Consider the following 14,137-nt stretch of genomic DNA (forward strand, 5'->3'; position numbering starts at 1 on the left):
CTTTCCCATGCCTCCCAGCTAATCATCATAGCAAGAAGACTTAGAAAGCTCATGGTACAGGAAATAATAACATCCATGAGTTATTCTAAAGAGTATTCCAAACACCTGAAGCAATCTGCACTGACAATTGTACGGACCGAAGAAAATCTGGATAGCTGAAAGATTATGGAAGGCAAAACTTGAAAAGATTATGAGGAAAAACTGAACCAGCTAACATTGACATTTTGTAGAACTTAACATTGAGGGTCTGAAGCAATTAAGGTCACATATTACATTGAAAATCTGTAGCAAAAACTGAACCCAGCATACATGCAATTTCTGCAGATCACTCACACAATTGGAAGACTATAGTTAGCCCCCCAAAATAACCCCAAAAGACTACCATCACTAGTAGGGGGAGCTATGATCAGCTGGGTAAACTTCCAATGACACTTTACTTTTCAGTCTCCATATTTGCTATCCAAAACATCCAAAACTCATCTAAACTTCTGAATTCAATACCAACTTCAGGTCTCAGGGCACCCCCTTAACAGAATTTGCCATTGCACATCACCCACAATTACACAAAACTCCAATTCTGCCAAATTTCAAGCCAACAACGTATAATCAGTGAACCATTTGCAGAGGCAAAACACTACAAGTGCACGGAGCAGTCAACATCACAGCGGGAAAACAGTAACACAGCTAAATCATACCTTCTTGTTGCTGTCAGTTCACACGTGCGGCGGCGATGCAGCCCTCTTCCTTCGCTCCGCTGGCGGTGCACGTCTTCTCCCTCTCTTCTCCTCCACAGCAGCGCGCCCGTATTCTCCTCTTGCGCGGCGGCGCAGCTGGCCTCTCCTCCTCCGCGCCTGAGCCCTGGCCTCCTTCTCCTGCAGACCTGCACGACGGCGTGGCTGCTCCCTCTTCTTCGTCTGCAAGCGCGGCCGCCTCCCCTCCTCCGCGGCGTGCAGCCGCCTTCTTCTCCTGCCCGGGGGCGCGGCCGCTGCCCTCTCCTCCGTGGCGCGGCGCGGCGAGTAAATCCCGACCCCGCGAAATGCGGGAGAGGGTCGGGTACCTTGCTCCTTGAGGACTTGCGAGGCAGAAGGAATGCTGGAGCAGAGCTAGCCGACCTCCCTCCGGGCGTAGTAGGTCGTGGCCGGAGGGCAGGAGGTGACGCGAGATGTTGGACGGCACCGAAGAGTCGAACTCGGCGACAAGCGGCGGGGAGGACCTCGGGGATGGGAGCCGCCGGAGACGAGCTGAGGTGCTGCAAGGAATCGAGCAAGGGAGCGGGAGAGCTCGGGGACGACCGGGCGTCGACAAACTCCGGCACGACCGCACGAGAGGGGCCAAGGATCTCAGAGGCGGCGGAAGGAGGAGCTTGGAGGCACCGCCATCTGCATGTCGTTGCCAACGGGGCACAGAAGGAGGTGTGGGGAGAGAATGACAGGGCTGGAGCCTGGAGGCTTATTTTTTTTATAAAAAAAAGTTTGGAATCGAAAATTTTATCAAACTCGACTACTCTTACAACTATTTTCTAAAAAAAAACTCTTACAACTACGAATTGGAATAATTTTTTCTTTGGTATATAAATCTTGATAGGGGGTTTGTGCGCCCATGGCACCGCAACTGTCCCCGCACTGTCCACCGGCACAATTTGCTTTGAGATTTGCGCCCACATCAACTATCATTGTTTCTTCACGTCCCGATGTCCACAATCCCAAATCGACGCAGTGGGGGTGCCACGGGGCAGCGGGGCATCACAACCCGCAGGGTGGCGGGGAGTACAGTGGCGGCAAGGCAGTGGTAGGCTGACGGGTCGGCGGGCCGAGCAGTGTCTCTTTGTGTCCCTCTCATGTCTTGGCGAGACGTCTCCTTCGTGCCGGCACCATGTCTCTCTCCCTTCTCTCTCCTCATCTATGTTTCTCTCTCCGCTACGATGGACGGTTGGATATAAGGGTGTGGTGCGGCCGGGTGTACTTGTGCATCACCCATTATAAACCTTTGCAATACAAAGTACCATCAAGGTTTTCGTAAAGACATTACAATCAAAATCAAACACCTGCATGAACTCAACCACTTTCGGAGGTTTCAAAAAGCCCCTCGAATCGCCATCCAAAAATATGTGAAGCCATGAGCATTGAATGTATCTATATAATCTATAAAGTTGATTCCCACTGAGTGCAATTAATGTTTGCAAACTTCACATGTAAGGTGTTCATATCATCATCCACATCATGCACATTCAAAGTCTCCACATCATCATTCTCATCATTTGTTGTAGTACACCAAGAATCCATTTCAGTGGTCCATTCGAATTTAATATTTTGATACCTATGATTTTTCATCTTCCTGTTGCATATAATACTTCACCTGAACACACATATTTTCATGATATGTCAATTTTTCTAAGATCTGCAAATATTCAGGTTGACGAAGCTTCACTTTCGGTTTCTTCGAAATTGTTAATTTTCATCCACATCAAAACTACACCTATTGTTTTGTTGCATAGGTGTTATGAATGATAAAGTCTTTTTTCCCACAATATTCATATTTATTTTACATTAAATCATATTATTATCATTTGTTTCTAAAATCATATCCAGACGTGCATATAGAATATAGAATTTTGCGCGGCAACGCGCGGGGAATCAGCTAGTTTGATATAAGGATGATCCCGTAAACATACATGTCGTTGAATCACAAGATTTTCGTCAGAATACCAGAGAAGAACTCTAAAGCCACAAAGATCAGGCAAATAAAAACACCAGGACGCACTAATAAAAACTCATCAGATCTGTATAAACAAATCTACAAGGACACATCCAAAATTTATAAGATCAGACACACCGAACCCATAGATGGAAAAGCTCTCTAGCCCAATGGCATCATTCGGTAGGCGGTAAGAACTAGAATACTTTTATTCTCAATGATGTCGCTCCCACCACTATAACATTGTCAACATGGATCACACAATTCAAATTAGTAAAAATTCTTGATACGTATCGGAGGGATCAGAGGTTCATCCACCTCGTAGATCCGAGGTGATGGCCAGAAGCGAGAGAACTAGTAAATCCCTGTGGCGCGTCTACAACATTGATGTCCTCCTTTCAAACCCCAACATTTCGCGGTTGTGTTTTTCCCATTTCACTTGTAGTATTAAGCCACATGTGGCAACATCACAAAACTTTATAAAAGAGAGATTGGACGGTGGCTGATTTTTTCCTTAGGGGACTGCAAAAAATTGTTAAAACTTTTTCTTATTCGTCGTTACACTTTAATTGAAAAAATTGTAAAAAACCCACTTTAAAAGTCGTCCATTGAAATTAGGAATTACTATTGCACAAGATGAGCCCCTGCAAAGTTTCAAGAATTTTTATAATTGTTTTTAGTGCCTTTAGGATTTAAACAAGTATTTAAATTTAAACTATGTCAAACTTGTTCAAAATAAGCTGAAACTTTACAGTCGGTGGAGAAAAACATTTCAAGACTAGCTCTACATACCTTACAGCTTTTTTGGCAACCAAGAATTCATTTCATTTGGTAGAAATGAAATGAAATGAAATCCATTTTTTGATAAGATTTCATTTGGTTGAATTTGAATTCCGGTTTCAAAAATCATATTTGTCTACCACATGGAATTGGAATTGTAGAGTGAGAGACAATTTTAAAGAAATGATGTTTTTTAGAGAGGAATTGGGGTTAGTTATAGTGTAATTCCATGAAATTTAAGATTGGATTTCTATGACCAATTCCGTGCCATCCAAACAAATTGGTTTCTGGAATTCAAAATGAATGAGAATTATATGCATGCCAAACGAGCTGCGGAAGAGGGAAGACTTGTAGCGGCCGAACACATCTGTTCCCTGTTGGGCATTCGGCGTCCAGCGCGCTGCTGTTCCCGCCATGCCATGTCAGGCCCGTGGGCCCTATCCGCGCCAGACACGTTGCAAGCGGGCCCCACCGGCAGTGAGACCACGGCCCCAGGCCAGTATTGGACTGCCGCGTGTCACGTGCGGAGTCCGCCGACCCAATCACCCAAGGAATGCTGTCGCCGTTCCTTCTCTGCCGCGATAGCCTGCACCAAGCCCTGTAGCTCGGCCTGAACCACGTCGTCTGCACCGGCACGTCACACCGCAGACCCCATCGCCTCCCTCCTTTCCCTGCCAACATGCCGAATCTTTCTCTGACGTCGCTTCAAGAATCAAGAAGATGGCCCGTCGCCATTTCCGGTCGCCTGCAGGCTGCAGCGCCTGCCACCGCGGCACCGCGCCATTCTTCTGGCGACGCCTTTTCTTCCTTGTCGTCAAGCCTAGATCGCTTCTTCATCTCCCGCATCTTCCCCCTCGCTATAAAAGGTAGCCCCCGGCTCTTCTTTTCCCCATCCCGAGCTCGCCGGAGTTCTTCCTCTCGCCGCCGAGCTTTCCACGATGCTGAGCACTTTCCTGCCGAACCACTCCCCTCTAGCCTCCTCAACGGCTCCACCTACCATTCCGAGTTCGCTGCCTCTCTGCGCGCCTATCCGACAAGCTCTCCGGCCCGTCGCTTCGAAGACAGGAGTCGCCAGGACGAAGCCATCTTCTTCATCGCCGGTGAAACGCCGCCGTTCTGCTACGCCTACGCTGCAAAGGCTCTCCTTCGAACATGGAGTCCTTTCCAAGCCCTCGGTGAGCGCCGCCTTCCTCCGCCCGTTTTCCATCCTTGCGCCGTCGCACCGCTTGCCACCCAAACCACACCGTTTACCCCTGACCGACCCGAACCGTCCGTCGTCCATGGCGGGCCACACTCGGCCAGCCCAGTATCACCCCCTCTCGGCCCACTTCCTCAAAGCCCGATGGAAAAACACGAAGAAAAGATAAAACAGGCCAAGGCCCAGATCTGAGCCGACCGTGCCAGATCCATCATGCCCAGTATGAGCAATTCCAATGGGATTTTCCAAATTTCGTCCAAAAATGTCCTTATTTTGGTCATTTGGGAGAGCAAGTGGACATATGTCCTCCCCATGTCACCCAACCCCATCCTCCAATTTCTTATCCCAAATTAGCCTTTCCTTCTCTTTATCCTTTCTCTTCTTCTTTTCACTTTTTCTTTTCCTTTTTCGATCTCTTGTTGTGAGGCCGGGACGGACAAAAGAGAGCACCGGACAATGTCCGGACACCCCAAACCTCCCTCAAATTTGAGGCAAGTTTGGGGGATATGTTTGGACAAACATGACATTTTGTCCGTTTAGGGGATGCCATTGGAAGATGACTTTAGAAGCAAAATGTCCATATCCTCCAAATATGACATTTGGGATAGCTTTGGAGGATGCCATTGGAGATGCTCTCACATACGTATACCTTTTTTCTTTTGGTTCGTCGCATCGTCTGCCCTAGCCGCCAAGAGAAGAGAAGACCTAGCTCCTTTGAAGGAAATTTTGATATCCGGCGGTTCCTTCATCTCTGATTGTCGTTTCGGCATTGAGAGGGCGGGGGGGGGGGGGGGGGGTGCACGGATCAACGTCTGGCATCAGTGAGAATTAGCTCAGAACCGATAAGAATTGATCGCCGTGCCCGTTAGTTTCGACAATACAATGTAGGAAGAACACAAATATTCAAAGATGTTGCATGCATCCATCTTTCACAAACTCTTTGGCAATTTACAAAGACTCAAGACATGGTAATTTTATTTGCACAAGCTGAATCATATTCTGGACAATAAAGGAAAACAGGTTTTAAATACTCCCTCCGATACATATTAATTGTTAAAATATTGCATATATCAAGATGTTTTTATGCATAGATACATCATATTTGGGCAAATTTGAGAAAATTAATATAACATGAATCGGAGGAAGGAAGTAGGAAGTATGTTTTTTAGTTGGTTAGTACCACAGCTTCACATCGTTGCAACCCACTTCTCTTCCTCAATGCTTCAGTTTTTTTCCCAACGACTTGCCGTTTTGATCCATCTGGAATTCTCTTTTCCCAACGATATGTTCAATTTGATCGGATTCTCGAGAAGTACTCGACTGCGCATCGGCCCAGCTTGGTCCAGGTGGTCCGATTAACAAGAAGGCTTAGCACGAAAACCCACAAACGGACAGCTAGATTTGCACGATAGGACGGCCACGAAAACGCGACGTGAGCGTTCAAAGTGGCATCAGTTTTACTGTCCTAAATAACTATATATACCCAACGACCTAGAAGTAAAACATGTTTTGTTTTGCTCCATACATTTTGAAAATAAGGGGTTGTGATGCATGATAGCAGCTGGTGTTCCACACAGCAGCATACACGACCTTTGTCATTTCACTTGCCTTGCAAGCGCATATACAATCAGTATTGTTTCACATTGATTTCACACAATTAGTACACAACTACATAAAGGAGAGGGAGTCCTATAACGGCTAACAAGTTAGCCTTCCCGTCATTATTATAAAGGTGTAATAAATAAGTTGGCAATTAGTTTATTTGTACAAAGAAAAGAAAACAGAAAACAGAAAAAACAAATACAAGGCACATGGTTATGCTGAACATTATGTCATGTGGTTTCATGCACTCCATAGTGACCCTCTCGGCATGCCCAGCTAAGATAAATGTCATGAGGTTTCATTCACCATCAGGTTACTCTAACCATTCAAAGGTGAAATCATAACCTGCGATTTGTCAGCAAAGATCTGCACAAATCACAGCGGACTTTTTTTGCCCTGCGGCACATCTCTGATTCTTTCCGGGGCCAGCCCACCTAACATGAGGGCCTGCCATACGCGGCTTGGCTGGTCTGTTCTGTAGTAGTGAACTACTCTTGACAAATAGTACAAACTAAATTCTCACCAAGCATAAAGTTTTCATTCTATGAACATAAATTATATGACTAAATATTTGCTGATCCATGCCTTATACATCCTAATCACTTGGCAGGTGTAAGCTCATTCCAAAAGAAATAATTGATAACAACTGAATGAACAACTTTGCATTCATTAAGTAACTGAAGTGAAACTGTAGCACATACAATATATAAGCAAAAAGAAACTACAATAGTGGCAGAAGAAAACCATAACAGAAACAGCACCACAGCAGCTTCCTATCTAAATCCTTCCTGCTGGGAGATCCACACGACCATCACAACTAACCTAGCATTGCTTGTGATAAAAAGGAAACAAGCTAACAAGGTATATTTATGCAAGTGTTTTTAGAAGCTCCCAGTAATGTCTTTACATACAGCTTGTTATAGCCAAAACCTTTATAATTTGTAGAGAATTTTCTAAATACAATGCCACATAACCAGGGTGACACTAATTCAGGCTATTTGACATGCTTTGGGGAAATTTAACATAACAGGTTATCTTGGATATCTGGTAAAAAAAACAGGTTATCTTGGATAAGAGAAGATTTCTGAGATGAATCTTGGCAATTAGCACCCATAGGTTAATATCCTTGTCCAGTATGCATGGATCAGGATGTTCCCACCATGTAAATGACTAAGTAGTGACTGACCATATTGGACCAATTTAATCTCATGACCAGTGCAACCTTATAATGTGTAGACATAAATATAAACTGCATGCACAGCAATAACAGGTGATAAATTGTAAAAATAAATCAATTAATGTATGACTAAGTGACTGACTATATTGGAAGGACCAATTTAATCCCATGTCCAGTGCAACGTCACAATGGGTGATAAATTGTAGAAGTAAATCAACAACTTATGTAATGCGTAAACAATTTACCTAATATATGTATGATATTTCCTTTCCAGCAAATATGAAGCTCATGCTGGAATAGGAAGATGCCCGGCATTAAGTATATGGGTAACCAGAAAATCAACTAATATATACTATGTCCAAGAGCAGGGATCAATGATATATGTAAAATTCCTAAAAATGCCTACTTTAATCAGTGTATTATTTAGTGCATTGACATGAGCAAAATCATGAGTTTTGATCATAAGAAAAATTCTCGATTGCCTTCTGCTTCATAAATATATTTCACTCGCCTAAGAATAGTGCTAGAACGTGCAGCCAATAGACTATGAATCGAACAGAGGACATAATATGTTTAAATTGTTAAATTTCCTTTGATGGTGAGAACCTACAGAAAATGAACATGCTAATTTTGAAAAAAAAACTGATGGAAACAAATTTCAAGTTCCATGAACCTAGGAGAGGATATATATGATGGTGAAGGACAGAACTTAAAGATGCGCTTGTCATATTTCAAGGATAACTTACTGAAAAACACTTCATACAATCGATGAGGTAGATTGAGCATTATCTATGTCCTGGAAAATATTATTTCTCTGCATTCTTCAGGTAAGCATCTTAATAAGTTCATGTACAGCGCACTTCTCCATGATTATGAAACTGATGTAAAGCCTACCTATATAATAAGGTCTAAATTAGCACTGAACGAAGCATACTCTGTCAGTTCCCCTCTTAACTTGAATTTGATTATATGAAGAGACTGAGGGTAGGTTACCTTATCAAGTCTTATGCCAAAAGTTTTCAACGCTCAAGTTGTTTGCCTATGAGTTCATGTTCCACTACAACCGAACGTTCCTGCATGGTTCCTGCCAATTTTATTTTATTATCAGAAAGTATCCCATTCTTCTTCTTTGTGTTTGGGCTTCAAATCTTAAGTGTGTAAAACATGTGGAATATTAGCCAATGCTTCAGTTCACATGCATTGGCTGAAAGGAGTTGTGACTACGAAGACGGTACGGTAATGAGAGGGTCTAGCTACCTTACCTGTGATTCGGATCAACACGAGGAGGCGGGTCGTTAGGAGCACGGCAGGAACTGCAGGCTGCTACTCTACTGTGTGGTGCCCATGCTGACGAATAGGGGGCGAGGAGAGCGGAGAAAGGGGACAGCGCGTTGCAGCGTGGCACACGCTGCACGAGGGGCCGTCATCGGCGAAGCCGCGCCCGCGCCCGCGCCTGCATCTAGTGCTCCGCAAGTCCGGTTCGTTTGCTCGGTGAAGCCACATATCTAGTGCTCCCCAAGCCCGGTGAAGCCACATATATGCCACACAACGAGCATGCATCTCCGCCTTCGTTCGGTCGCAACTGGAGGGAGGGGAAGAAAACGCGCGGGGCCTTATCATGCGAGGGTCAGGGAATTGTTGTGCGCCGCCGTGCTCGGGAGGGAGAGGGACGCTCGGGAGAGGGTTTCATCGTGAAGAAGGGTCAGACGAGTGTTATCGGGGTATATACGGGCTCACGGGCTGCGTGTTTGGCCCAGTTAACCAGGGCCTTGGGATTTTTCTCCCAGAGGACAACGGGCCAAATCGGTAAGTCCTGTCGGAATTTGAGGATCAAACGGACGGCAGGATCGAAACGACGACAGATCAGACAGTCAGCGGGCCTGATGCCCTGAGAGGTCTGGAAAGGATAAATAAGGGCAAAATGGTTGGATAATTACATGACTGAGTCATGGTGATGACTGAGTCATGATGGTGGTAACTGTAACATAAATGAATTAAGAATTTATTTGGGTATTATTCTAGACAACTTTCTTCAAGTTCGGAAGCTATCGGCTCATAAATGATTGAGTTACTTAACAATTCATATTTTTCACTGGCTTAAAACTATGAATCACTTAGAGATGCTTAAAACTAAGATCAGAAGTTAACAACTGATAAATATGTGAGTTACCAGACTAGATTATTCACAAGTAGATACAATATGTTTGGGAGGATTTCTTCAAAGTCAGAAGTTACCAACACGTAAATATACGAGTTACCATGGTATTTAATGTGGAGCTATTGGGTTCAAAATCATAGATCTCGCTTGGTAGCTATATCGATGCCATGGTGATAACTGTCATATCATAGACATATCGGTAACTACATAAGTGAGATGAGGGTAACTACAATTTGAAAAGGTTGGTAACTTAAATCAATGCTATGACGACAAGCAGGCAATTCTTTCCTGAACTAGCAGGTAAATTCCATCCTAGCTATGTAGTAACTATAAATTGGACAAGTTGGTAACTGCAGCAATGGCATTAATGATAATTGTAATCCAAACATCAAGTAACTATGCCATCTCATGGCAATAATTGTAACGTGAACAAGTTGGTAACAACATCAATAATATTGATGATAGCTATAATAAGAACTTCGGGTAACTACATCAGTTCATGATGGTAACTAAAACCTGGACATGTTAGCAACTCCATTAGTGACACTTATGATAACTATAATCCGGATAGTGGGTAAATACATCAGAACATGTGATAACTATAAGTTGTACATGCTACAACGGTAACTACCTAGTACTACCTTATTAATGGCTGGGACTTTGAGCACCTCTCAAAGAAGCACTGAAAGTACATGGTCCATGAGAACAAGAATAAAGAGAAGAAATCATGTATCAAAATAGCCACTCACTGCAGCTACAAGAATAAACTAAGTCACCATTTCATCGAACACCTCCCGTGCATAGAATAATTCCGAGCCACCATTTTATCAAACACCTCTAGTGCACAAAAAAAATTAGCCATCCACTAGCAGCAACATTGTTGCTGCCTCTACCGCCGCCGCCTGCACGACCTCGCCATGGAAGCTGGCCATCCACGTCGATGTGGACCATGTCCGCCCTCGCTAGCGTCTCAAATCTGTCTCCCGGCCGCCACCCACCTACTCGTCTTCCTGGCACACATGTTCCCTCAGGCCACACCTTGGCCTCCCTGGCCACCCCGATGTCACGCGCAACCTGCTCGATGCCTCCGGCTTCCTGCAGAAGCATGGGCCACGCACTTTATCCATGTCTCCCACAACTCGCACCTCACCTCCCTCCTTTGTTTCAGCGACCTCCCAATCACACGCAGCTTGTTTGACCAGCTCGTGCAAGGAGCAACGAGAGGGAGGAGGTAGGACAGGAAGGAGGATCTCAGAGAGGGGCGCCACACGGAAGAGGCCGCCCAAGGAAGAGGATTTTGCAGAGAGGCAACAGAGAGAGAGAGAGCTGCATAGGGAGAGATACCAGAGAGAGAGAGAGAAGACAAAGAAAGAGGAGAATAGGGGACAGAGGAGCTCGCATGATTGAAATTGAACGGCACGGAACGCGTCAGCGCGTAAGACAGACCACCGGACGGTAGGAAAATAAATCTTCCGTTTCAGAACTAACGATTTTAACTATGCTTATTTTAGGGTGAGATTCAAGAAAAATTGCAATGCATTAAAACAGTTTCTACATGTTCGACGAGGGATCCGACTACGCGAGGAAATCCGATAGAAAGGGATCTCTCGAAAAAAAAGATAAACACGGCACACGCTTCCTTACCTCTTTCTCTCTCTCTCCCAACCCGACGCATCTACACCTCCGCCGCCGGCAAGGAAACCCTAATCGTCACGATGTTGTCAAACGAGCAGCAAGTCTGGCCCCTCGTTGCACTTCCCAGCGACCGCGACCTCCGCGATCTGGACATCTTCAGATACCCCGAAGACCCATATGGTCCCGCGCTCCAGCATCTCGAAGGTGCTCGCGTGGAGGGGAAGGTGGTGGTGCTGGAGGAGGAGGAGGGGAAGGAGGTGGAGGAGGAGGAGGATGATCCAGAGCCGCCTCGCCTTTACTGGGACGACATCTGCATATCCGACAGCGATGATGATCTAGTTAACTTGGAGGACTTGGTCATTGTTGACTACGATGATGAGGAAGGGGTGACAGATGGCGAGGAGACAAATTGCCCAGGTAGGTCCTTCTCCAGAGTGAAATTCATTCTCCAAAATATAACATAGAATGATTAATTGCCGATTGATTTGATTATGCAGGGAAGAAATTCCCTAGGGAAAAAGCAAGACAAATAAACCGATTATGGATAGCTAGTGACTGCAAACAGTATTCTGAACACATACAGCTGTGTGAGATGCTTCGAGCACAGGGAGATGAGAATTTTACCCTTCCTCCTTTTCCCATGAAAGTATTCCCTGAGGTAACAGGTCGATGTGTTGAGCGGGGCAACTGCTACCACCGCCGTTACAAAACACATGATACTTCCATCAGTAAGTTAGTCTCGTTGATTCCTAACCAACCAATCTGCTCTGGTGCTATGTGTGAATGTCATTGGCAACTTATTTTTTTCTCTTGTTATTTGCAGCTAAATCAACTCTTGCACATCCCAAACCAGATCTGATGCTGCAGGTCTTCTCATTGCGTATATCGAACTCTGCATCCTATCCTGTTAGTGTCTATGGAATAATTGCCGTTCGGGATGACTTGGAGCCGCTACGGAATTATCTCTATAACCGTCCCTGCAGAGATGATGCTGTCACCATTGATCAGGTATTCAAGCTAGGCTTGTTTTGTATGCACACTGTTGGTTGCTCAAGAATGATTGATGTTCACGGTATGAATGAGTTTTGTGTCACTTGTCTTCATTGGCTGGATTGACTGATTAAAAGTTAATCAAGTCTGTCCAGATGTATGCGTTTAGACCTACATATTGGCGTTAAACCCATTTCGAAGTACAAGTTGTTAACCATTCCTTGTTCTGGATCACAATAACATTCCATGAAATCCCACAATTCTTATATGTTATTGTTTAGTACTCCCTCCGTCCCATATTAAGTGACTTTCTATTATATGTATCTAGACGCTTTTTAGGTACATTCATATTTGGGCAAATTTGAGTCACTTAATATGGGACAGAGGGAGTAATTAATTATACATGTTGAAGCGGTTGGCAAGATATAAATGATGGTTAAAACGAGAAAATACATGCATACCTTTTATTTCGAAACAAACTAGAAATAAAATGTATTCCTTTACTTCAAAAGGACTATTTTTCTTATTTAAATGTGATCAACTGATCTTACCTTTCTTATGTAGTTTTTCCATCCACATATACCAATGTATCGAAAAGTGGAATTTAGCATGTTCAGTTCTAAGTTCTAACAAGTTGTTAAATTGTAGGATTCCTTTACTTTACCTCTCTGTAGCCCTTGTCGAGGAATGTATCTACTGGATGATGCATTACTAGAGGTCGATCTCTGGGTTAAGGAGGATGGGGATGGATCAGCTGACAAACAAATACTCTCTGCATATGCTGAGATTGACAACTGCCCAAGTTTTGATGAAATGCTCGATGGACAGATTCGCAGTGGCCTATTCAGCTTGGACATAGGCTTCATATTGTTTACATACTGTGTTGAGGCTGTAATACAGGTCTTTGCAAAGGTTGATGTTCCTCATCATGTCAGATTTGCCGCTTTCAGCAGTGGCTTTGATCATGAGATTCTGCTGTTTGATGACGAATTCTCTGGGAATAAGAAACTGTTTCAGCATGTAGTCGCGGTGAAGGCACATAAAAAACTGGATGTTTCATTGAAGTTGGAGGAATCACTCTTTTGGTGGACTTTCCAGGATGGACATGTTGGGGCTGTTAGGATTCCTGATAAATCGATGTTAGAGTATGGCCAGTTTGATGTGAGAGTTTTCTTTGCTCCAAAACGCTACCCCAAAATAATTGTCTGAAACATGATTGAAATAAGTGAAGATGTCCTTTGCTGTTACCCTTTGTAAGCCCACTTGTGGGAAAACAGCAGAAGTTTGAGGTCAGACTTGTGTATTCTTCAGGGACGTGGATACCTTGACGAACTGCACCCTAATGTGGGATTAATGACATGTGGGTTCCACAGATGGAGGGCTTACACGTTAGTGGGTACGTTAGAGGATCCTTCTTCGTTCTCTAGATATGTTGAGATGCATAAGAAGTTTGAGATTTATTGGTGTTAGTTTCTTTGGATTTGGTTTCCCAAGTGGTCGCTGGCGTACAGGTCCCTTCCCTGCACCCTTTTTTTTTTGAGACAGTGGGCTGATGGCCTAACATGAAGTGACGTCATATTTTTGCCAGAACATGTGTTGCCTAGTTACATAAACGAATTGCATGCTTAAATGTACAGTATACGAACGTTGTGACCTTTTATTTGATATCGTGGACCAGGGCTATCCATGGCCAGGAGCAAGGTGCTCAGATCGCTTAGAGCAAGTCCGGCAGTTCTCTTAAAGCCTCCCCAATACCAAATTTAGGGGGGAAAAGCTCAAAAAAGACTTTCAGCAGTTCCCCTATACCCTCCCCGATATTTGGGCGTCCCCAATCCAGAGCTCCTTCTTCCCGATGTATCGGGGAGCTGATCCCTCCCCCTATCAACGCGAGGTCGTCCCTCCC

The 14,137-nt window shown here is 44.4% G+C and overlaps 1 protein-coding gene and 2 long non-coding RNA genes across 3 annotated transcripts; 1 reads left to right on the top strand and 2 right to left on the bottom strand.

Annotated features, from left to right (window-relative positions):
- Positions 1-202: 202 nt before the first annotated feature.
- Positions 203-1,020, bottom strand: LOC112271878. The gene is made up of 2 exons (XR_002965395.1): positions 696-1,020; positions 203-577 (listed from the first exon to the last, which is right to left on the bottom strand). It is a non-coding gene; the product is annotated as an uncharacterized LOC112271878 (long non-coding RNA).
- Positions 1,021-6,359: 5,339 nt separating this feature from the next.
- LOC104581536 lies at positions 6,360-9,163 on the bottom strand. Its single transcript, XR_729516.3, has 2 exons — positions 8,714-9,163; positions 6,360-8,535 (listed from the first exon to the last, which is right to left on the bottom strand). It is a non-coding gene; the product is annotated as an uncharacterized LOC104581536 (long non-coding RNA).
- A 2,041-nt stretch (positions 9,164-11,204) lies between these two features.
- Positions 11,205-13,692, top strand: LOC100836740. The gene is made up of 4 exons (XM_003563685.3): positions 11,205-11,661; positions 11,742-11,972; positions 12,068-12,252; positions 12,883-13,692. The coding sequence occupies exons 1-4, from the start codon at positions 11,325-11,327 to the stop codon at positions 13,441-13,443; spliced, it is 1,314 nt and encodes a 437-aa protein (XP_003563733.1). The 5' UTR covers positions 11,205-11,324; the 3' UTR covers positions 13,444-13,692.
- Positions 13,693-14,137: the final 445 nt, after the last annotated feature.

Source organism: Brachypodium distachyon, chromosome 1 (genome assembly GCF_000005505.3).
Source record: "Brachypodium distachyon strain Bd21 chromosome 1, Brachypodium_distachyon_v3.0, whole genome shotgun sequence".
Lineage (NCBI taxonomy): Eukaryota > Viridiplantae > Streptophyta > Magnoliopsida > Poales > Poaceae > Brachypodium > Brachypodium distachyon.